Source organism: Hyperolius riggenbachi, chromosome 7, assembly GCF_040937935.1.
Source record: "Hyperolius riggenbachi isolate aHypRig1 chromosome 7, aHypRig1.pri, whole genome shotgun sequence".
In the NCBI taxonomy this organism is placed as follows: Eukaryota; Metazoa; Chordata; class Amphibia; order Anura; family Hyperoliidae; genus Hyperolius; species Hyperolius riggenbachi.
This window is the reverse complement of record NC_090652.1, coordinates 215083173-215108931: the sequence shown is the minus strand read 5'-3', so window position 1 is coordinate 215108931 and position 25759 is coordinate 215083173. Positions and strand designations below refer to the sequence as shown.

The 25759-nt window shown below is 40.8% G+C and overlaps 1 protein-coding gene across 9 annotated transcripts in view; it reads left to right on the top strand.

Annotated features, from left to right (window-relative positions):
- Positions 1 to 25759, top strand: part of MAP2 (microtubule associated protein 2) — a 468156-nt gene that overhangs the window by 419940 nt on the left and 22457 nt on the right. For 7 of the 9 annotated variants that reach the window (XM_068245203.1, XM_068245205.1, XM_068245199.1 and 4 more), the window contains 2 exons: positions 16238 to 16287; positions 24026 to 24176. In XM_068245203.1, the coding sequence (XP_068101304.1) occupies positions 16238 to 16287; positions 24026 to 24176 (201 nt within the window). Of the gene's footprint in view, positions 1 to 1035; positions 4363 to 7706; positions 7914 to 8060; positions 8196 to 16237; positions 16288 to 24025; positions 24177 to 25759 lie in introns of those variants that run through there. The other 2 variants (XM_068245206.1, XM_068245207.1) reach the window with 2 other exon arrangements.

The following is a 25759-nucleotide window of genomic DNA, read 5'->3' as shown; positions in this document are numbered from 1 at the left end:
ACAAGTTTTCATTAGGGATGATCAGTGAGATGCAAATAATTCAAAGTTCATGCAAAATAATAAAATTTCTGTTTGCAAATGTATACAGCTTGAAAATGGACAAAGCAAATCCCACCAAGGTTTAAATTGATCGGTCAATTTTCAAGCTGCGTACATTTGCATACAGAATTTGCATAACCCGGCACCAAGAACAAATCTCTGATGCTGACCACTCACAGAGCAATCTGCTTAAGCAATCACTAACAAACTTGTAGTATGAGGAAGGTCCTAAAGAACATGTTCAAATTGTACAAAAGGGGGGAGAAGAGGGTATGATAAAACTAGGTTAGGAACCAAGTAAATGAGAAAAGGAATTAGATGGCTTACCTCAATGAAGACAAAATCCATATGATAAATTAAGTTTATAATGCGCTAGCAACGTGTTTCATGGGTCTGTGACCACTTCCTCAGGCCAATCCAATTAAAGTGCCAAAAGGTGCTTGTAGTCAAGATTCGAGTTCCTAGAACCTTCGCTACATGCACCCTTTGGCACTTTAATCGCCTGAGGAAGTGGGCACAGACCCACGAAACACATTGCCAGCGCATAATAAAGCTAATTTAACATATGAATTTTGTCTTCAAAGATCAATGTGATCTTTTCATCAAAGATCAATGGGTGTGGTCAGCATCATAATTATATGTTCCTTTGACATGATGAAATGATAGCCTCACTTAGTGTTGCTGCTTTTCCCTTATTTTGGTTACAATGAGAGGATTTCAGCATATAATTTTGGGAATTAGTATTCTGCATTCTTATTGAAAAAAAACAATAACATTTTTTGTAGCATAATCAATTTCATTTCCTGCCCCTATACAGTTTAATCTCAGTTAATCAGGTTACAGTGTGATAAATTCATGCTTTCTATGCCAGTCCCTGCTGTTATGAGCTGCAGTCCTATTTGCTTTACACGTATATTGCTTTGCATCCGTTTACAAAGGTGTCTCTTTTGAATTATTACCAGCTGATTGTTGTGAATAAATGTCAAACTACTGTAGATTTGCTTGCAGCCTCGAAGATGGGGGCACAAGGACACTCCGAATCTATTCCTCTCTCCACGGAAGCTGTAGACACTATTGAAGATATTTCATCAGCTAAGAGCATGACTGAGGCAGTACCAAAGCAAGAAACCCTGTCATCACACACTCTTGAGAAAGATGTGAAGACTTCAGTGAAGCAAGATGATAAATTGCCTTCAGTACTACAGATGTCTGCTGCTGACACAGAGTTTGAGATTCCACATGGCTACTCATTTTCTATAGAGCCGTGCACTCCAACATCTCCTGAAGCGGAACAACAAGACTTTATGAAAGCTGAAAGTGTAGGTAAAGACAGTCTTTCAACATCTCCAACAAGCAGCCTGACGGAAAGCCTCCCTTCTGCTTTCCATGCTAGTGAAAGTTCTCTTCTACAGGACAAAGGACTATCTGTCAAGGATGAACTTTCTTCACATATGTCATTGTCTGTTAGAGATTCATTTGAGAAAGATATTACAAGTGGATCCAACATAGATGTGTCAGGTAGTGCCAAAGATAGTGCCAGTGATAGATGTGACAGTGAGATTTTTCACTCAGAGGCAGGACCTATTAGCTTAACAAGTACACAGATAAAGGAGGACATTTCTAGTTCAATGGCATCTGCTTTACCAAAATCAGATGAAACCAACGTTCTGCCAAAGCAGGCTGAAACTATTACTGACAGAGCAAGTGAAAATGAAAAACAAATTCAAGAAAAGCAAGAGGCACTAGTTATAAGCAAAGACACATTTGAGATTCATGATGACAAAGAAATTATGCCCGAATCACCTAAAGAAAGACATTTACCAGAATCAAAGGAAGATGTAACGGATCACAAAATTAAACTAGAAGAAGATAAGTCTGGCATGTCCACATATTTTGAAACCTCTGCCTTGAAGGAAGAAGCTTCAGACAGCAGTGTTCAACAAAGCAGTGATTATTATGAGCTTACTGATGTCAAAGAACCCCCTTATGAAGCTTCTTCCATTCCACATATAGCCAAAGGAGAGGATGATGAGGAAGATGAGGAGGACTTATTACCAGTTGTGGAAGCTAAAGATAGTGGAGCTCCACATGTAGGTTACAGTACACTTACATCAGGAAAGGTCCATGCAAATGTATCTCATGGGGATCGTCTTTTTACAATTGATCCTAATATCTATGCTGACAAATCAGAGTTTCTTAGTAAAAATAAAGATGATCTAACTCTAAGCCGTAGTTTAGGACTTGGTGGAAGATCAGCTATCGAACAAAGAAGCATGTCTATAAATCTTCCAATGTCTTGCCTTGACTCCATAGCTTTAGGTTTCAGCTATGCTCGTGCTCATGACCTTTCTCCTCTAGCAACAGATATTCTTTCTAATACAAGTGGAAGCCTAGATGAGGGTGATGAGTCTGACTTACCAGCCACAACTCCTGCTATTGAAAAAGCCCCTTCTTTTCCAGAAGAAGCTGAACAGGAACAGGAAGAGGAGGAGGAAGAGGACAGGGACAAACAGGAAATAGAAATAGATACAGGGAAGGAAAGGTTTGCCCTAGAGCCATTATGTGAGTCTCAGTATCCAACTAAAGAGTACTACAAAAATGGTACCATTATGGCTCCAGACTTGCCAGAAATGCTAGATTTAACTCAGCCTCGATCCAGACTAGATTCAGGTAATGCAGACATAGATGTTACTCGGAGAAAGTCTGGAGCATCTGAAATAATTATTGATGAAGGAGGTGTAATGCAACATGTTCCTGTAAGTGAAGGAAGCAGCTTTCTTGTAAAGACTGATAGTGAGCAGGAAGAACTAGGCTATTGTGTTTTCAATAAGTATACTGTCCCTCTTCCATCCCCCATACAGGATAGTGAAAATATGGGTGGGGGAATGTCTACCCTTTATGAAAGCCATGGAGTAGATCCATGTCTTGTTGAAGTGAAATTGGCTGCAGCTGAGAAACTTGGAAAGGAATTACAAGAAGCCAGCAGTGACACTTTGACAATGGGGTGGGATTCAGAGCAGGAGAAAAAGTTTGGGGAGGTAAAACTTGACACTGTCATAGAAAAAGGAGAGGAACAGGCTGAGTTAAAAGAAGCCTCTGTAGAAAGTATGCAAACAGGCTTTAAAGATGAAAAAGATACCTTAGTCAAGAAAGATAAGCAAATTAGTGAGGAGCCAAGTGGCGTCTTTGATGATAAGATATCCGTAAAAGACTTGAAGCCTGAGGAAAGTAGCACAGGCCATGAAGCTGTTCCTGATCAAGTTGTATCAGAAACATTGGAAGAGGTAAAGTTGTCCATGGAAGAAACACTTGGTTTTCAAGAAGATACTAAAACTGCAAAACCTGAATCAACAGTACTGAAAGAGGCAGAAAATGAAACAGATACAGGGACTCAAGCCGTGGGTAAAGATTCTGATTCTGATATAGTGAACGTAGATTCTGATGCTCAAGATGAAATCACTGGGAAGGATAGTGGCAAACTTTCGGAAATTGATATGAAGGAGAAAGGTGCAAAACCTGACTTAGTACATCAAGAAGCAGTTGACAAAGAAGAATCTTATGAATCTAGTGGGGAACCAGAACAAGTTCAAGAGCGTTCACAAGAAGGGACCCAGAGTGTCTCAACTGTAGATATCCAGAAACCAGATATTCAGGAGGATATCAATGTGCAGGTCAAATCAGAACCATCAGGCGCATCTGTTTCCCTTACACAGGAGACAAGGCAAGAGCCAGAGGAAGTTGAGACAGAACAAGTGGCTGAACCTCAGCTACCACAAACCACTGAGACCACCATAAAGACAGAAGAAATTGAGCAAAAAATGGTAACACAACCTATTGGTGAAGAATCTGATAAAGAGATACATGAGGTAGAGTTGATCGTACCAACTAGTAAAGAGTTGACAGAAGAACTGCCTGAGCAAACTGAGCAAGAACATTTTGATAAAGAACCAGTTACAGAAGAAATTACAGGGATTATTGAGTCTGTAGTCACAGTGGATGATGACTTTATTAAGGTAGTGCAGACAGCTGTGGACGAAGGTGAACCTGTAGCTCACAGTGTGCGCTTTGAAGCAACCCAGCCCCCTGAAATGGGAGAGAAAACTTTAGAAGAAGAGGAAGAAGAAGAAGAAGAAGAAGAAGAGGAGGAGGAAGTAATAGAAGAAGAATCCCAAGAAGAACCTAAGGAAGGGCAACCTTGTAGGCCTGCTTCCCCAGAAAGAGAGGAGACGGAATACGGGACAGAAACACAAGATGATTATAGAGATGAAACAACCATTGATGACTCTGTGCTGGACACAGACAGCATCTGGGTAGACACTCAAGGTGGGTCACGTTATTTTATTTTTAATAATTACACAATTGTTTTAATTGAACTACTTAAAACAATCAATGCACCGCAACAACTAGGCAGGGCAGCAACAATAAAAAAAAGTGATGCCCCTTCACTTTCAGATATTGCTACAAAAAACAACATGACTTGTGTACTTATGCCAGTACGTCCAAGTAAAACACATGTATTGGAAAACTGATAAGTGCCAATAGTAACCAATACTTAACAGCATTACGCATGTACTAGCCAGAACGTAATAAAGAAAATAAACAATGACAGTAATATAAGATAAGCAACATTTTGAGACTCTAATGAACAAAAAGTATCTACCTCTGTGGACCAGACCGCTACAGTGACAAGAGTAGATTCCACCAACAACCTCCCTCCGTCACCTCAAACATACCTATGCCCTCATGCCACATATTCAGTCTCTTACACAACATTCCCAGTTTCAGTTGACACATAATGCAGTATGCAGCTGCTGAGGTAATACCCCTACATAGTGTAACCATTTAAAGTAAAACTAAAGTGAAAAAAAAGTCAAATACATACCTATGTATAGGTAAGGATTTCATTTCTATAGAGCCCTCCCTGACCCCTTGCTCCAGTGCTGTCACTTCCAGCACACGTATTCAACCAACTGGTCAAATACCCCTTCGTACTGTGCATATACGAGTGTGCACTTATGCATGCGCAGCACGGAGTCGCTTGTGTTCTGAAGCACTTGGGGATGCCAGTGCCTCTGAAGCCTTCCAAAGGCTCCCAGAGGTGGTAAATTCAAATCGGGGGCAGAACTGGAACCAAGACAGCAAGAGAGGACAGGAAAACATCTATAGAATCCAGAGCCTTCCCTCTCCATTGGTGAGTTTGTGACCCCCCCCCCCTTCAAGTGCCTAAAACTAACCCAATTCATACCACTAACCTGAAGCCCGAATGGCCACCAGTTTTAGCCCACCTTCTACAATCGGTTACAACCATTATCACCTCTGTAGTAGCCGATCAGCTACTATCCGCATCAGGAGCCTAAATCACTGCCAACAATTAACACAGCTTGACGAACCCTGCACCCAAAAATCACCTGAATCGAAATGTGTCATCTATTTATTTCTAAATGTTTTGTGTCAGACAAATCTAGAATACGCAAAAATCAATTTCAATAGGAGGTAGTTTGCCTCTGTCTTGTTAACCAGAGTACCCAGGCCCAGATTTACAACACAGTTGCCTATAGGCACAGATGTCCTGGCACCCTAGACCTTGCCCTCCATGAACCTACAAACCCCCGCCGAACCTCACCACAAGTGTGCTGGCTGGCCTGGTCACTTCTCCCTTATTTCCCTTGCCCGTTATAGCTACGGGTGTCCCTTAGCATTAGGTAACTAATTGCAGGGTGATCTCATCAGTAGAATGCCAAGAGCTGGGTGAGTAACATATCATGTACGCTCTGCATAGGGAAGGAGGGAGGGAGGCACTGGGGGAGAGGAATGAGCCGCCTTTGCATCAACAGACGCCTGTAGGCACATGCCTACAGTGTCTTATGGTAAATCCGACCCGGAGAGTACCATTACATTGCGAGGCAGATCAAGAAATTTTTCCAAATTACACTGAACACTTGTCTTGGCCACCTTTACTTCCACAAGCCTTTGTAGCATTCAATCATCGCAGTGAGAGCTGTCAATGCTTTGTAGACATGTGGGCACACAATCATAAAATAATAACTACCCCCAGTAGTTTTAAGTAATCCACATTTCCAAGTAATCCAAATATAACTGTTAAGCCTAGGGGAAAAAAATGTGTTCTTGGCTTGAAACTGCATTGCCATTGTTTGCACTTAATATTGCTGCAAATAAGTTACACCAACAAATAGCAACGTAGCAAGCTCAGCACAATGAGCAGCTGTCAGCTCTCCAAGCCATGAATCAAGTGTGATAGCAGTTGGGGCATATCAGGTTAGCCTGCAGACACACCGTTTCTAAATCAACAGTATAATTTGTACTTTGCGGTTTGATTCTTTAACGAATCAGTAAACCTAAAATTGTAGAAATTTAAAGGAGCAGAAATAATGAAAAAAACATGTTTCTGGCAGGATTCAGGAGCTCACATTGAGAAGTTGAGAAATTATTTGAAAACTTTCATAAAAGCCTGACATTACCTTTGCAGACACTTTGTTCCCTGATGAAATCTACATGTAAACACATAACCTGCTACTATTATTTCAGTGATGTTCCTAACAATGTCTGAATTGATAAACTGAATACTCAATACGTGTAAAGGATACATAGCCAATACTGTTCATATTAGTGTAAGAATATTAAGGGTAAGCTTTAATCAGATCCCACCATGAGCACCCTAATACCCCCAGCTTCATGTAAAATATTAAAAGCTTTTCCAAAAGTGCACAAAAATTAGACCCCCTCTTTTAACCCTCAGTTAAGTTTGATGGACTAGAGCTAATCACGTATAGCTACAGTCATTGAGATACTTGCATGAACCAAAAGTTTACAACCACAATTTCCAATTATTATCATGTACTTATATATCGATTCCATTATAGAGCACATACTCTTGTCCTTAACTGTTCCTCAGAGCCCATCAGAATTTAAATCCTACCGTAGTCATCGTCTGATGCCCCTTCCATAAGGTGGCCATCAATGATACAATATGGATTGTAGAAACTTGCCAGATCTATGTAGTAGAAGAGTAAACTGAGGACATATTCTATGAATATTGAAGGTGCTTCCTTACATTACAAAGAAGTGGTAAGATTGTATCAAGTTTATATCATTAATGGGCACCTTCAGATTCTGGCCAGTTTTTGGAAAACGGGGGCCAATTAGCTCACCAGTATTAGTATATTTATAGGAGTAAGGTAAGACAGAGATCTCCTGCTCCTCTGCTCTGTGCCATCTTCTAATAATGTACCGTACATGCTTAGTTTGTGCTTTGCACATCCAGGTACCACCAATTATCTGTCAATAACTTAATGCTTGCTGACTCTTTAGAAACAGCACTCAATCATGGTAAAGCTACAACAACAATTTAAGATATGGCCCTCGCCAAGTTTTAATGAATGTGTCTTCTGAATAAATAGCATTGCTGTTGATGGGAGGACATACGTGGAATAGAAGTTCCACAGTGTAAGTTTACACTGGAAGTTCTTCTGAATGTTTATGAATAGAACATACCATTGATCCACTGATTTCTGCATAACTCTTGACTAACTTGCATGAAGATTCAGATATTTGTAATTTAAAGACACTTTTAGACGTTTTTAAACATTTCCTTCCTTTTTCTGACACTTATATATGTGCTGCTCTCCTGACTCTTTCCAACTGCGCAGATGATGAGCGAAGCATAATGACTGAAGCAATAGAGCCAATTCCTAAAGAAGAGAAAGTAGAACGAGAGGTACAAAAGGTCCCAATTGAAAGACATCGAAAAGATAAGATGCACAAAACTGGCCGAGGGCGAATGTCTACTCCGGAAAGAAAGGTCCCTAAGAAGGAGCTCAGCGTAACCTCCAGAGATGAAATAAGAAGGAAAAAAGGTCCATCACTTATTCATCTTTTATATCCAAGTGCAGCTTGGCGGCTCATCCAGGGAGCCTAAATATTATTTTTCAGCAATGTTGCTATTTATTGTGAATCCCCCTGACCTGTACTTTTTTCTCTCTTCTCATTTTCCCTATCTATAGCAGTTCTTAAGAAAGCTGAAATTGGTAAAAAAACAGACGTTCAGAGCCACTCTCCCTCCAGGAAAGTTATTTTAAAACCTGCGGTCAAGCAGTCTAGAGCGGCTCATCAGCCTTGCGTGAGGAGAAAGCCGGCAGGTGACCGCTCTGTTCAGTTTTTTGCAAATGTGGCTGGCAAACATGATTTTGGTTAGTTTCCATGTTGCGTTGCTTGCAAATCTCATCCTTGCAGAATTTCTTCTGTCTTTTTTGTTTCCCATTGGAGAATTTCCAGACTTCCATAGATACTAATTTCCCATTACAAGCCTTGCAAACATTTTTTTTTTGTTTTACTCTGTGTTGCTTCTTATTTTGTTTCCTGTTCTATTTATTTGTTGATTTATGGATTCTTGTTCATTTCTTTGCAGAACTCATGATCACATTCGCTTGCGAGAGCCATAAGCGTGCATTGGTTGTATCTTGGCATAGTGACTTAGTGCTTTCTTAGAAGTTTGTATATCCATGTCTCTGTTCTGGTGGAAACCTCATGATCGATTGCAGCCATGGTACATTTCCATTGATTTGCCTCTGTTTCATAAAGTAATTACATCACCTTTGAGTTTTTTCTTACCTGCTGTAGAGAATGGTAAAATCAATCTGTCGCTAGCTTCTGTAGTTATGCCCCTCCCCTCCTAAATGTCTATGCATGTACATGTTAGTGCAATGTGTAAATAATATACGTCTTTATGAAACTTTGCTCTAAAACCATTGAGGTATTATATGTTCAGAGTGTACACCAAGCATGGTAACCTGTAGCTCAAAATGTATTTGGTTGTACATCAGCGCGCTCTTCAGCTAATTATACTTCTTTACTGTTTTTGGACAGCATGTTAATAGGATCAGTCTACCCAGGAACTAGGGTTCAGTGCAAGCTTATATAGCACTCTGGGGCTCTGCACTTGAGTTCCAAATGTTCTTTGCTTTGTCATGAATTTTACGCTACTTGGAATCGTCAGTGAGAATATACAGTAAATTCATGGTGGGAGGGGGGAGAACGTAGAGCAAGAGATACTCCAAGAATAATCAAAATCATGTGGGTAGTTCAGTTCATTCAAGATTACTCATATATGAAATATAAAGAAGTTTGATAATTTTTTTCAGCCAATTGCTATAGTTTGTCCCCACATTGGGAAGTCCCCTGCTACTCTTCTCCCTTCCCTCTCCCTATTCTAGCACATAACAGTTGACTGAGCTAAGTATGCATGTCTCTGTGGGTACATATCCATGGCTGGGCTCTGCACAGTCTGACTACGATCTAAAATCACTTATCTCCTATAATGCACACACGTTGTCTGTCAGATAGCAACTGAGAATGGGAACTATTATTGAATCAGTTGTTTGTAGATGCAACTAATTATTTTCTAGAAGGGGGTCCCTTCCTTTATGCTTGACGTAAATAAATGCAGAAAAAGTTGAGAGGTGAAATATTTTATTATCAGCCATTAATGTGGCTCATAATAAAATATTATTATGATAGTGCCCTTTATAAAGTGTTAGTGTCCTTTATACTTATTTGCAAGTGGAGAGCCACAAAAATCATACAAACCCTATCTACTACCTGAATACACTGTTTAAGAAGGTCGTCATAAGACATAGATTTTGGTAAGGTTTCACAGGAGCTGTGGATTGTACACTCAGATTATAGTGTTTTTATGTGTAGTTTATTTTATTGTCGGCAGGCATCAGACTCTGGCAGGCTATTTTAATGTGGATATGTGATTGTCAGAAGGCATTTTGCAGATGTGGGAAAGGCACATTGTAGGGTAGCACTGGAGCAGTTAGGTCTAGGTTGTCTTTCTTGATTGAAATGAGTTTCTGAGTAATTTGGTGGGGAACACAGGACAGGATTGTAAAGGTGGACAATAATGATACAATTTGCTGAACGATTAATTACGATCGATTCTTCATATGAACAATCGTGAACAATCATTTGGGTCCACTAATGGACAAACATCTCCTAACCAATCCGATTGGATTGAACTGAAATTCGGATCGATTTCATTAATCTGATCAAATTGGTTTGGAGATTTTAGTCCATTAGTCGTCCCAAGCAATCATTTACGATCATTCATACGAAGAATCATTCGTAATCGATAGTTAAGCAAATTGTATCATTAGTGGCCACCTTAAGGTTTGTCTGTATGTCTCTGCTTCCATATGCAGCATATATGTGGCCAGCTTGAAAGTAAGCATATACCTCCAAATCAGTCTTGTTATCTGGCTCAAGAACTAGTAAGCTGTAAGTTAGCTGTAAGTTCGATTTTAAAGTGATATTCCACACCTGATGACAACACTGATCTCCTCAGTTCAGATCACATGGTATTTGCAAATATTACTTTATATAGATTTACCTGGGGTTTATTTGCAGAGAAAGCAGCATGAATTGCTCAGGTATATCTTATTATTGCTACTAGCCGACCCACGGCGTAGCATACGCCACATAAGGGGGTAGCGGGCAGGAAGGGGGTATTTGGCACAGCGGCGGGGAGGGAAGTCGGACCCCCCTCCTTCACCTGGGTCCCCCATGTGCGCTCCCCCTCCAGCTTAAGTTTGCGGCGCGGAGGGGGGTCGGACCGCCCCCCCCCTCCCTCACCTGGATCCCCATGTGCGCTCCCCCTCCAGCTTAAGTTTGCAGCGGAGAGGGGGGTCGGACCCTCCCTCCCTCACCTGGGTCCCCCATCTGTACTCCCCCTCTAGCTGAAGTTGAGCTGCAGCCGCCGCTATTAGTGAGAGGCAGCGGGCGGGGTTGACTCACCTCTTCCACGTTCCAGCGTGCATTCCACTGTCGTCACTTCCTGCAATGCCACCCACTGTATTGTAAGTGGACGGCATTGCAGGAAGTGACAACAGTGGAATCCACGCTGGAAAGAGGAAGAGGTGAGTCATCCCCGACCACTGCATCTTACTAATAGTTGCTGCTCAACTTAAGCTAGAGGGGGAGTGCAGATGGGGGACCAAGGTGAGGGAGGGGGGGTCCGACCACCTTTCCCTTCGCTGTGCCCAATACCCCCTTCTTGCCCGCTACCCCCTCCAGCTTGGCGGACACCCTCCAGCTCGGCGGCAAGTCTAGGACCGCCCCTGCAGGCAGGGCGCTACTTGTTCTTCTTGCTTGGACCTGCCCCTTCTTCTGCTTGGACCGGCCCTGGGGGCAGGACGATACTTCTTCTTCTTGCTCGAAGGTTGAGGCACGTAGCCTATTATATATATAGATAGTAGTACAGTATAAGGAGCCCCCCATATACAGCATTTTTTTAAATTTGCCTCTGGGGCTCCCTATTGGTCCTTTAACCATTTAATGACAATGTAACGTATTAAAACGTCATGCTTTAGCCTATTAAAGGCAACATGACGTTTGAATACGTCACGCATTCCTGACGCCGCTCCGCACGTGTCCGCGCCACTGTTTCCGTCGGTATCCCTTGTTAAGCGATTGGGGAAGAGGACCGAGCGGTCCTATACCCAATCGCAAGCCTGAAGTGAATGGACGTGACCGCGAACAGCAGCCACCTCCATTCATAAAACAGGAAACAGTTTAAGTTAAATAAAGTCTACAAAAAAAAAGTGATCACTTCCTTAACGGGAAAGTGTTCACTAGCGCCATCTTGTGGCCAAAAAGTATATTACACACAAGCACAAACATACTATGTAAAATACACAATATTAATAAAATAAATTACACTTCCACCAGCCCCCCCCCCCCCCTTAAAAAAAACCCCTTGTTAAAAAAAAATCAACTTAAAATCAATAAATAAATAGTTGACTGAGGAAAAATTAATTTTATTACATAGGAGTTTAATTATGGCTAAAAAAAAACAAAAAAACTGAAAAATAACACCTATATTTTAAAATAATATATTGTTGCCATACATTGTGATAGGGTCATAATTTAAATGGTTTAATAATCGGGCCAACTGGGCAAATAAAAAGTGTTGGTTTTATCCACAGAAGAATGTTTAATTTTAAAACTATAATGGCTAAAAACTGAGAAATAATGATTTTTTTTCCATTATTTCTGTATTTTTCCCATAAAATGCATTTAGAATAAAAAAATTCTTAGCAAAATGTACTACCCACAGAAAGCCTAATTGGTGGCGAAAAAAACGACGTATAGATCATTTTCTTTTGATAAGCAGTAATAAAGTTATTAGGGAATAAAAAGGAGGAGCACTGACAGGTGAAAATTGCTCTGGTCGGTTAGGGTAAAAACCCATGGGGGTGAACTGGTTAAGAGACCAATGGAAATCCACCCCTGTGAGGATTCTCATTGGTCCAGTCAGGGGAAGCCTTAGTGCCAATAATTAGCAATAGTGTCGGTAGTGCCCGACAGAGGTGAGGTGGGGAAAAATTTGTGCCAAAGAGACCCTTTCATTAAAAATTTCAGCTAGCTATCAGTTTCCAAAAACACAATCTGTACTCTGTATTTATCATATTTATCTGTCATTTATCACATTCTGACATTTTTACTGCTGGCAGGTGGTGTCTGTGGAAAGAAAAGTAAAATCTTTTAAATCCCTGATTTACATTCTGACATTTTTTACATGGTGACATTTTTACTGTTGGCAGGTGATGTAGCTGCTGCATGCTTTTTTGGCAGTTGGAAACAGCTGTAAACAGCTATTTCCCACAATGTAACGAGGTTCACAGACAGGAAACTGCCAGGATCATGGTCCTCACAGTTTCCTGTGGGAGGGGTTTCACCACAATATCAGCCATACAGAGCCCTGTGATGATCCGTTTGTGAAAAGGAATAGATTTCTCATGTAAAAGGGGGTATCAGCTACTGATTGGGATGAAGTTCAATTCTTGGTCACGGTTTCTCTTCAAGTCCTGGCAAAGTGTAGAGCTGAACTGAATGACCTGCATATTTTTTAACCTAGGTGGAATTTTACTTTAACAACTAGACTTTTTTAGGGCCATTATAGAAAAAATAACATGTATTCTTTATACAGTAGCTTATTTGATTGAAGTCCATTAGTTACCAATCTGATGCTAATTAGCAGTGGAAGTTCTGATATAAATAAATTAAGTTAGTTGTTTAGATGACAGGCATGATCCATTTGCTGAACAATAATTTTGTCTAAGCTTTGCAATATTGATAGATATATTCTTTGTGAACGTGGCTGCCATATCACTGACCTTTTATCGATCCTTGCTATGCCTGATTTTAATCCAGGCAAACTTCTCCCACGTAGTAACACATTTCGGTAATACAAGCAGGGATTGCAGCATCAGTTCTGGTCCTTGCTGTTCCCCAGCAACAGAGGACATTAGTGAATTACTTTGGTACCAAAAAATACTGATATGGGTTCCTCTTATAATTTAGCATTAGATATTGATGACAATGATTACAGTACTTGGTTGCAGAATTTTCAGCATCGTGTGAAAGTGGAATGAGTGAACATTTTGCTCATCACTAACCTTATTGCTGCTGCATGCATAAAACTAACCTTTTTACCCACCCTAATACTAACTATCCGTGACATTAATTCTGACACAAACCATCCTAATCCGTCCAACTGATATTGTCAGCTGCTTACACAAACAGAAAAAAAATCATATCATATCAATAATGGTACCCAAATAAATGTGGTAAAAATAAAGACACTAGGGAGTTGGATTCACCAAATGGAGGTAAAATTGCTGTGCACAGAGTGTACAACAGTTTTACTGATATTTATTCATGTAGCATAGCATACATTGCGCTCAAGCTATAACTCAGGTTATGTACACTACACACGGGCTACTAGTATAATGGCCAATACGCAAATGGCGCAACATGCATTATAGAAGTGAAAACACGCATTTTGTGCACAAGGGGAGTTGCGATATGTGCGTAAATACCCACAAGCAAGAGTAGCCATCCTGCTGGGAACAGGACAAATACTAGTAAAACTATTGTCCAGTCTCTGCGCAGTGCAATTGTACTGGGGTTTGGTGAATCAACTCCTGTGTAAGGAATATAACAAGTTGTTATTTATTGCTGCTTATTACAAATGAGTTTCTGGGGGGGAAATTGCCCACATATTAGAGACCTTGATAATATCGTAGGCCATTTTTGTAGTGTACGTTATTAAGTACCAGCTGATTACAGGCACATGACTAAACATTTTCCTAATTTTACAAACTGTGAAATCTTAAATACTCCTGTAAACATACATGTAAGATATATAATATATAATATAATAAATATACTGTAAGTGGATGAATTATTAATATTAAAGGGGCACTATGGCGAAAAATATAAAATTTAAAATATTTGCAAACATATACAAATAAGAAGTACATTTTTTCCAAAGTAAAATGAGCCATAAATTTATTTTCTCCTATGTTGCTGTCACTTACAGTAGGCAGTAGAAATCTGACAGAAGCGACAGGTTTTGGGCTAGTCCATCTCTTCATAGGGGATTCTCATTGGATTTATTTATAAAATAAAACCTCTTAGTGAATTGCAGTTGCTCTGTCCAACTGCCAAAAAACTGTGTAGCGAGCAGGGAAGCTGGCAAGCATCATTGTATAAGTCCTTTTTAGGGAATATCTTTATAAAGAATAAAAGCCTTGCTGAGAATCCCCTATGAAGAGGTGGACTAGTCCAAAACCTGCAATTTCTGTCAGATTTCTACTACCTACTGTAAGTGACAACAACATAGGAGAAAAGTAATTTATGGCTCATTTTACTCTGGAAAAAATGTACTTCTTATTTATGTTAGCACATATTTTACATTTTACAATTTTTCGCCATAGTGCCCCTTTAATGTTACTTATAGCCAGCATTATTAAACGTATGGCTGTAACCTCTTTTGGACTAGCCCATCTCCTTATGGGGGAACCTTAAGTTTTTTTCTGTTAAAAGCACCCCCCTGGCAAGGATTTATACAGTGAGCCAGCCCAGCCATACTCAGCCAGCCAACCCACTTGCTCGCACACTATTCTGGCAGTTAGACTGAGTAACTGATATTCATAAAATGCTTTTAAAGAGAAACTCCGACCAAAAATTTAACTTCCCAATCAGTAGCTGATACCTTCGTTTACATGAGAAATCTATTCTTTTTCACAAACAGACAATCAGGGGGCGCTGTATGACTGATATTGTGGTGAAACCCCTCCCACAAGTAACCCCTCCCACAAGAAAAGTTCAAACTTTTGGGAGTTTCCTGTCTGTGAACCTTGCTGCATTGTGGGAAATAGCTGTTTACAGCTGTTTCCAACTGCCAAAAACCATGCAGCAGCTATATCACCTGCCAACAGTAAAATGTTCACTGGAGTTCCCCTTTAAAGATCAGGAAAACCCTGTAAACACTTGCTGTACGTGGCATCTACACAGAGTCATTTACAGTGTATTTTACTCAGAGACAAACATACATCTCATGTGTTTGTGTCACTATTAAGTCAGCAGCTGCAAGTGAAAGGTACTGAAAGACCCAATAAACAGAACCCTCTGCAGTCAGGCTGGCAGGTCACCATGTTGTCAGCTGTAGGGAACAGGCTGCTCTGAACAAGAGATGTTATGATAGAGACACTACTGATACAGCCATGATTAGAATATACTGCACAATAATGAAGTGCATATTGTCACGGATGAGTTTTATATGTAAAAATTATTATAGAAATACGTCTGTGGAATAGACTGAACTATTTAATACATTAATTAAATATTAGTATTTGGTTGTTATGGTGATAAGAGTAGAGGGTACATATCACAGAGTTTAAATATTAGGAACTAATATACTCTGGCTTAGCATTTGGTTGTTATGGTGATAAGAGCTGAGTGTGCATATTATGGAGTTTAAATACGGTATTAGGAACGATCATACTCTGGCTATGTTTTCTACCAGTAGGATTCTGGTCATTTATTAGAAATAATGAGGAATCTGAGCAGTTATGTCATTTGTTCAATATATTACTTCTTCATAAGGTTTGCATGTGATATCCTCAGTGCTTTCATAAAACATATGGAGCACTTACAATACTTAACATTAAGTATATGAGCTACTAGTACACCAAGCTGTGTATACGATGATCACTAGGATCTGTAAAGACATTCATCTGCCAGCACCTCCTGTCTGGTAGTCCCTTTCTATTGAAACTTTGCACTCTTAACCATTAAGTTTTTCTCTTTTTTGTTCCCATGTTAATGCCAACAGGGGGAGATTCACAGCAGAGTGCCCATCGGCAGACCAAGGACAGGATCAGCGTGAGTAGAGCATCTGCTATATTTTACCTGCTTTCTGTATCTGATGAGTCCTAATATATGTAAAGTACAGTACACGAATATAATGATGTAATTGGAAATAAACAAATTCCAAATCACAGCAGCATCCTGGTTAGATAGTATGGTACAGTTCAGTTATTTTATTGAATTAACTTAAAAATAAAATGTCTAGACCTCGTTCAGACTATGCACGCTGCTGTGCACATTTCGGCAGCACGTATAGTGTGCAACATGCAAAAACGGTAGAGGGGCATAGACGGCCCTTCTACCGTTCCCATCCTATGCTCTGCGCAGCAGTGTGATGCGCTATCGCACTGCTGCATGCATTTTTCGGGAATCGCAGCGCAGATCCATTCACTGTAGTGAATGGGATCTGCAGCGCAAAGTAGACCAGATGGCGTGCGATCGTACGAGTTGCGTTCCGATCGCACAGCCATCTCTGCTAAATGATGTGAACGAGGCCTAGTTACATACACACGCTAGATTAAACTCAGCCTGGGGTGGCCCATAAGGACTGGCTAGGGCCAAAATCTGGCATTTGTACAGGAGCTACCAAAGCCGCCTAAAGATCTGGCATGCTGTATCTTTAGCAATGATTGACGCACGACCAACCCTTAGCGCATTGTTCTCCTAATCACCTGCCAGCTGGAAGCTGCTCTATTGTGCACTGTGTGTTCTCCACAGTGTCAGATAGCCTCTAGGCTAGCAACATGTCTGCAGAGAACCCGTCACTAAACTGTCACTCCAGGGACCAAATCGCAGCGTTTAACTGTATTTACATCTTCTTATATCTGAAACATTCAAAACAAACAGAAGCTTTTTAATATCTTTCAACCAAAATACCACATTTTTGTGTTGTTTCTATTTGATTGTGATCATCTTCAGTTGAAAATGATCAATACTGGTTTACTCAGTCCTTAGGGAGACAGTTCCGGGCACAAGTGCTATACAGGCCCATTGCTCAGCTATGGGGAAGGAAAGAGGGATAATGGCATGGAAGATGATGGATCTGTGGGGTACATTTATTGCTGTAGTTTAAAGATTCAGTATACCAGATCTTTAAACGACATCAGAGGCAGCTGTACACATGCTAGATGCTAGATTCTTATCTGAAGCAACCCCAAACGGCCACTTCGGCCATTTTCGGTCTAACTTCTGCATGAGGCTTTAGCCTACACAGGAAATTGCTTGACACCATTAGAAAGTTTATGCAGGTCTCAAAATATTGATTCTTGCTTCAATCACCTACAGTCAGATTAGAAAATTGTCTTATTAATAGGGCTGTCTGGCCACCAATCAACCTCCTGTTCCTAAACCTATTTAAAATGCAAAGCAACCAGCCAAAGTATTTTTTCTCACCCAAATATAGATTGCTTTCCCTCAAAGATAAAGTATAATCTCCTGCTCCTCTCCTCCACGTTAAAGTGTGCTGGTTAGCTGTACACAACTCTTTTCAGGAAAAACCGATTTTAGGTGGTAAAAACATGTTTTGCTCTTCCAGCTACCATTCAAACTTAGTGTGTAGCCATCTTCACACAACCAGTAGATTTAGGAAACAAAAATTAGATTAGACAAATACCATTTATATTGCACTTTTCTCCTGGTGGACTCAAAGCGCTAGAGCTGCAGTCACAAGGGCGCGCTCAGTAGGCAGTAGCAGTGCTAGACAGTCTAGCCCAAGGACTCCTTACTGAATAGGTGCTGGCCTTCTGGCTGAGATTTGAACTTAGGTCTCCTGTGAAAGGGGCAGAGCCCTTACCACTATCCAGCCACTGACATTCACCACTACTGATGCCAATCTCAGATACTGTACAAAATTATGTCGTTCTGCTATCTGTTTAGCCACACATTCAATGGTAGCAGAATAACATCCTCATTATAGTTTGTACAAGTCATTCGTGTTCAACTCTGGCCCTGTGAGCCATTAAATTTGGCCCTCAAGAGGTTTCCCTACTTTGCATTATGTATGGTCCACTCTAGGCCACCAGGGAAGCTATATTGGAGGTGAAGCCCTAGAACACTAGGAAAGCAATATGGGGGAGATGGGGTAAATAATTAAACACTATGATACTGTATAGGGGAAGGTGGGGGCCTCTAGACACCAGGGAACTGTATAGGGGAATGAGGACCACTAGGCACCAGGGAACTGTATAGGGGCTGAAGGGGGGCCATTAGTCCCCCCGGTAACTTTATAAGGGAGAAAGGTGGCCAGTAGACATTGAGGTTGGCCCACGACTAGGTCCCAGTGTACAATTTCGGCCCACTTTGTATTTGAGCTTAACACTCTTGATATAAGTAAAGGAAGGGAAAATAAGCCCTTAAAGAGAAACTCCAACCTAGAATTGAACTTTATCCCAATCAGTAGCTGATACCCCCTTTTACATGAGAACTATAATGATTTTCACAAACAGACCATCAGGGGGCGCTGTATGACTGATTTTGTGCTGAAACCCCTCCCACAAGATGATCTGAGTACCGCGGTACTCTGGGCAAACTGCCACAATGTAACAATGTTCACAGACAGGAATTAGCTGTTTACAGCTGTCTCTAACAGCCAAAACAGCTAGGAGCAGCTACATAACCTGCCCACAGTAAAAATGTCACCATGTAATAAATGTCAGAATGTAAATCAGGGAGAGGAAAGATTTTACAATGAGCAAACACTGACTAAATCATTTATACATAATTATGGTAAAAAATGAAGCACTTTTTTTACTACATTATTTTCACTGGAGTTCCTCTTTAAAGATAGCATTACACATGTAATAGGCAAAATATTTTATTGAAACATATCAAAAACCACTATAAGTAGTAAAAACACTTAAAACCAGGAGAACAACCATGCCACAATGTATCGTATTAGTATTCAATACTATAACCTCATAATAATGCGTATAGACAACACATAAGTAGGGTAAAGGGTAAAGAACCATTCTTAGTCCACCGGGGGCTCCTCTCTTCCATGCCACAGTACAGCCTCTTGGAATACCTTGGCTTTATTGCTCCTATTGTTCATAGCTTATCATGTCCTATCTCCCTCCAACCTTAGCACTGGGATTCTTTCATGTACTTTTCTTAAATAGGTAGCTGAACCCGGGTTCTTTACCCTAGGGTGCTCTATTCCTCAGGGAATACTTAATATTAGCTACTTATGTGCTGTCTATATGCATTATTATGAGGTCATATTATTGAATACTAACACGATACATTGTGGCATAGTTGTTCTCCTGGTTTTAAGTGTTTTTATTTCTTATAGTGGTTTTTGATATGTTTCAATAAAATTGTTATACAGTGGGTTGCAAAAGTATTCGGCCCCCTTGAAGTTTTCCACATTTTGTCACATTACTGCCACAAACATGCATCAATGTTATTGGAATTCCATGTGAAAGACCAATACAAAGTGGTGTACATGTGAGAAGTGGATCGAAAATCATACATGATTACAAACATTTTTTACAAATAAATAACTGCAAAGTGGGGTGTGCGTAATTATTCAGCCCCCTGAGTCAATACTTTGTAGAACCACCTTTTGCTGCAATTGCAGCTGCCAGTCTTTTAGGGTATGTCTCTACCAGCTTTGCACATCTAGAGACTGAAATCCTTGCCCATTCTTCTTTGCAAAACAGCTCCAGCTCAGTCAGATTAGATGGACAGGTTTGTAAACAGCAGTTTTCAGATCTTGCCACAGATTCTCGATTGGATTTAGATCTGTACTTTGACTGGGCCATTCTAACACATAGATATGTTTTGTTTTAAACCATTCCATTGTTGCACTGGCTTTATGTTTTGGGTCATTGTCCTGCTGGAAGGTGAACCTCCGCCCCAGTCTCAAGTCTTTTGCAGTCTCCAAAAGGTTTTCTTCCAAGTTTGCCCTGTATTTGGCTCCATCCATCTTCCCATCAACTCTGACAAGCTTCCGTGTCCTTGCTGAAGAGATGCACCCCCCAAGCATGATGCTGCCACTACCATATTTAACAGTGGGGATGGTGTGTTCAGAGTGATGTGCAGTGTTAGTTTTCTGCCACACATAGCATTTTGCATTTTGGCCAAAAAGTTCCATTTTGGTCTCATCTGACCAGAGCACCTTCTTCCACATGGTTTCTGTGTCCCCCACATGGCTTGTGGCAAACTGCAAACGGGACTTCTTATGCTTTTCTGTTAACAATGCCTTTCTTCTTGCCACTCTTCCATAAAGGCCAACTTTGTACAGTGCATGACTAATAGTTGTCCTATGGACAGAGTCTCCCAACTGAGCTGTAGATCTCTGCAGCTCGTCCAGAGTCACCATGGGCCTCTTGACTGCATTTTTGATCAGCGCTCTCCTTGTTTGGCCTGTGAGTTTAGGTGGATGGCCTTGTTTTGGTAGGTGTACAGTTGTGCCATACTCCTTCCATCTCTGAGTGATCGCTTGAACAGTGCTCTGTGGGATATTCAAGGCTTTGGAAATCTTTTTGTAGCCCAAGCCTGCTTTAAATTTCTCAATAACTTGATCCCTGACCTGTCTTGTGTGTTCTTTGGACTTCACGGTGTTGTTGCTCCCAATATTCTCTTAAACAACCTCTGAGGCCCTCACAGAGCAGCTGTATTTGTACTGACATTAGATTACACACAGGTGCACTCTATTTAGTCATTACTCATCAGGCAATGTCTATAGGCAACTGACTGCACTCAGATCAAAGGGGGCGGAATAATTATGCACACACCACTTTGCAGTTATTTATTTGTATAAAATGTTTGGAATCATGTATGATTTTCGATCCCCTTCTCATGTGTACACCACTTTGTGTTGGTCTTTCATGTGGAATTCCAATAAAATTGATTCATGTTTGTGGCAGTAATATGACAAAATGTGGAAAACTTCAAGGGGGCCGAATACTTTTGCAACCCACTGTATTTTTCCTTTAATATATGTAGTACTATCTTTAAGGGCTTCTTTTCCCTACCTTTGCTTATAGTTATAGTTACACACTGGCCTGGTTGAGTGCTGTGACTACTATATGTTCTCAATATAATTTGTGTTAAAAAAAACAAAAAAAACAGCTCATAAGTAGCACATTTCAACATCTGACAACCCCTAATTGCTTTGTAGGGCCAATGTCAGACACATGTATTCCCTTTCTTATTTTGTCTGTTCCACCTAACAGCTGTTACATCCTTGCTCCAGAGGTCCTCGCTAAGCCCACTTCCACCACCTACCATTGGGGAAATAGTGGTAATGATTACCACTATGCATGCTTTGCTGCCTTTGCACTTTAGCTTGCACTAGTGCGGTTCACGGATCTGATCAGAGGCATCTCTTTTCTATCTCTGAAAGTTTGAGGTTGATGCTATGCGTCACATGACACATCACATGAGGCAAAGCGCAGTCACCAAAACTGTGGAGGAGAGCTTCAAGTGATCGTATCTGAGATTGGCATGCATAGTGATGAACGTTCAATCAACCAGTAGTAGGGGTTTAACAGCATTGTAGCTGAAGAGCAAATGTAAAGTAGGTCACCCAGCACTGCACCACAGTAGATCTGAGTATCTGAGTTGATTTTACTGAATTCTCATCTTGCTAATCTACCACCTTAGGAGAGAAATCAATCAAGTCTGTAACATATAGACTAAATATGATTTATATTACCTGCATACTCTTAAGTGAATCCTCTCATTTTAACCTGCCTATGAGCACCTGAGGTCACTCCCTCCTGTTGCTGCCACACTCTTTGTGCATTTTGGCTTTTCCTTCTTCTTGGTTCCTGACTGTGTCCCCAGTTCTCTACAATCTCATCAATGCTTCTTCAGGTGTTGAACAACATACTGTACTGGTGAATTCAGCAATCACAGCTTAAGCCATATTTCAGCAACGTTCATAATTTCATAATACTAATCTGACTAGCATGGAAAGCTTGGAACCCTTATTAGTTATAGCTGTGTCATAGTGTAACACTGTCTATCATGCTTGTTGTGATTCATACATATTATGTTGACCAACTTCACCTATTACTGACTGTTGAATCACTACGGTTACTATAAAATAAGCTGCTGTATGCAGGGGCGTAGCAATAGGGGGTGCAGCGGTAGCGACCGCATCGGGGCCCTTGGGCCAGAGGGGCCCCGAAGGGCCCTCCCTCAACTACAGTATTAGCTCTCTATTGGTCCTGTGCTCATAAAAATCACTTCTATAGATACTTTGAATAGTGGTAATCATTAACAAACTGTTTCCCATCCCTTCCTTGCACCTCTGACTCTGTAGTTGCCATTGGCAGGTTTTGGTGCACCGTATCAATTGCTATGTATAAAGTGCTTGGGGGGCCCCATTGTAAAACTTGCATCGGGGCCCACAGCTCCTTAGCTACGCCACTGGCTGTATGATTAGATGTGCATGTTCTCACACCTGGGATGTAGCATTATGTTTTTAGTTTTGGGTATTTTGATATGCTTGTTATAGGTGGAACAAATCACCTTGGTCCTATTCCCACCATGGCGTATTTATCAGTTTTGTTTGAAACATAATAAACAAATTGCATAATTACCTGCTTCTGGTGTGTACTCCATCAATAGCTGCCTGAGCGTTGCAGGCATATTCACCATGTGATGCCACACTGTACTGTACTTAAAGGGAACCTGAAGCAAGGAAAATTATTTAAAATAAACACATGACGTAGCTGCAAATGAATTTTACATACTAACCTCACAGTCAGTTCCTGTCAGAGGCTCACCATTTTCTTCTTACAGTGATCCCTTCCAGTTCTGACAATATTTTGTCAGAACCGAAATATACCAGTTGCTGTCAGTTATATATCAGCAGCTGTCAGTTATAACTGAATGTGCAAAGTAATGTCCATGTTTCCCTACGGCTCAAGTGGGTGATATTACAGTTTAACAGTGTGCTGACCAGGAAGCTGTTAGGGGGTAATGGCCATTTTTAAATTGGAGGACGTAGAATTCCACTGATCACAGTGGACAAATGGGACGCAGGAGGGGAGAAAGAGATTGAGGAGTAGACTACACAGGAAGTAAGTATGACCTGTGTATGGTTATTTTGACTTTTTATTTTCAGTTCAGGTTCTCTTTAAGTACCGAGTGATTATGCAATATTCACTAAGCCCATCATTCTGCACAGGGAAGGAGAATACTGGCATTGCACCTGAGATGGATACATACCACATCCACGGGAAGCCAAATAGTCATCAATATCGTTACCACGGTACAAACTCAACCACCCCTACCATTGCTATGGTAATACCCCAAAGCATCCTACAACCATTACATTACGGGCTTGATTCACAAAACCAAGATAACTCGTATCACGGCTGCGCTAGCATTTTTTAATTTTCATGCGCAATCATTAAAATTTGCGATTGCGCGCGAAGATGCTACCGCGGCTGTGATATGACTTATCACAGTTTAGTGACTCAAGCCCTACCAGTGTTAATGAAGACTAGACTATCCCCATTGTAATGTAAATTTCAAGTATAGGTTTGCGTAAGTCCTAATAAGCTAAACTAGAGTTCTTTCCTTGGGATCATATAACCATATAGATCAGTGGGCACATTATTTTGTGTTGAAAGGGAAAATATAAGTCCAGTTTGAGGTTCTGATTGGCTGATTTTAGCAAGAGGCTCGGACCGGATTCCACAAAGATCAAGTGGTACTACAATTTTTTTTCTGCTTTAGGCTGCTATGGAAGCTGTTAATACTTTGACTTTTAATATACTGTTGTATTGTGTTTTAGGATGGGGTGAACAAGAGCCCTGAGAAGCGCTCATCCTTACCTAGACCTTCTTCTATCCATCCCACAAGGAAGATCATCCCTTTAGTAGATAAGGAAGAGAACTCTTTTTCCACCAGTACTTCTGTGTCTTCTTCAGTGAGACGCACAACAAGTATGTTTCTCAGCTTTTGGAAAACATTTCTTTAAAGGTTCTTAATTATCCAGATGTGGCCAATGGAAAATAGCGTATCTTCAAATGTACTTCTTTTTTGTTCTAGATGTTTCACCACTCCCAGATCGCATATTTCTCAGTTCTAATAAGGTTGTGAAGTTTATTAGGCATTTTTAACCAACGTTCTTCAGCCAGCAGTCTAGCTAATTGACTGTTATACAGATGGTAATTGTTAAGTGCCTGTAATACTCAAAACATTGGCATAACACTCCAAAGAGCATTCTGCAATTACCAAACTTGCCTGTGTTAAGTGCTGGTGGTACAATCAGGCAATTTCTAAATTGATTATCCCCTTATTATTGTATGGCACTTCCTGATTCTACTATAAGTCTACCCACAGGACCTACCATCACATATGTGGGGTATTTATACATACCTCAGAGTTCTCCCCAGAATTGTTTTCCAGCTGGGTGGCATGAAAAAGTAGAAGGGCGGGGCACGATGGGGAATGCAGCACTGGTGCAACTCTGCTTACAGCATAGGAGGAGGAGGAGGAGGCAAGCCAATGACATCCAGGTGCTCACCAAAATTAGCACCTGGCTAAAAGGGTAGTGGAGGTGTATATGAGACGCTTGTCCTTGACATGGATGGAAGGGCATTTCTGAAGAGGGGAGGGACATCATGGACCATGCAAGCTGACAGGGTATAGTAGGACATAGCCTCACACTGTCTAGCTCCGCCATCTTGGCCATACTAGTGGGCATGGGGCACAAGGGATTACAAAGTCCTGAGAGAATGCAACTACATAATTGTTTATTACTTTTAAAGTGAACCAGAGACGAAGCACCCTCATGTATTTTACCATATATATCAGTGGGAACATTAGAGAAAACACCTACCTTGCTTTCTGTTTCATTCTGCACTGCACAGCTTGCTTCTAATCAGCTCTGACAAAATCCCGACTGAGCATTCAGTCTGGCTTTGCTATAATGACTCAGCTATAATGATTCCTGAGCAGAGCCAGCAGGGGACAGGCTTGGACTTGAAAAAATATGAGAGAACACAGACTGAGCTATAAATATTCCTGAGCAAAGCCAGACTGAATGCTCAGTCGGGGATTTTATCAGAGCTGATTAGAAGCCAGCTGTGCAGTGCAGAATGAAACAGAAAGCAAGGTAGGTGTTTTCTCTAATGCTCCCACTGATCTATATGGTAAAATACATGAGGGTGCTTTGTCTTTGGTTCTCTTTAAGTTTAAAAACAAATTCAAGAAACAGTCAGCACTGCACTTTGCTCACAAACTGCCTAGTTTTGTCTTTGCAACAGAGAGAAGCTGGCAATTAAATTAGTCAGTAACTCATATGTTAGTAGATAAAATACTCGCTCCAAGTGAGTCTTTTACCCAGTGCAATTGCACAGATCCCAGGGGATCACATTGTTCAGTCTTTTAAAGACATATAAATCTTTAAGGAGAAAATGAATGAGCTGTCATGGGTAAGACATTCACCTCTATTCAATTCACTTTTTTCTCCTGAGTTTATTCCCAGATATGTTTTACATCTTATCAATAAGATGCGTTTTAA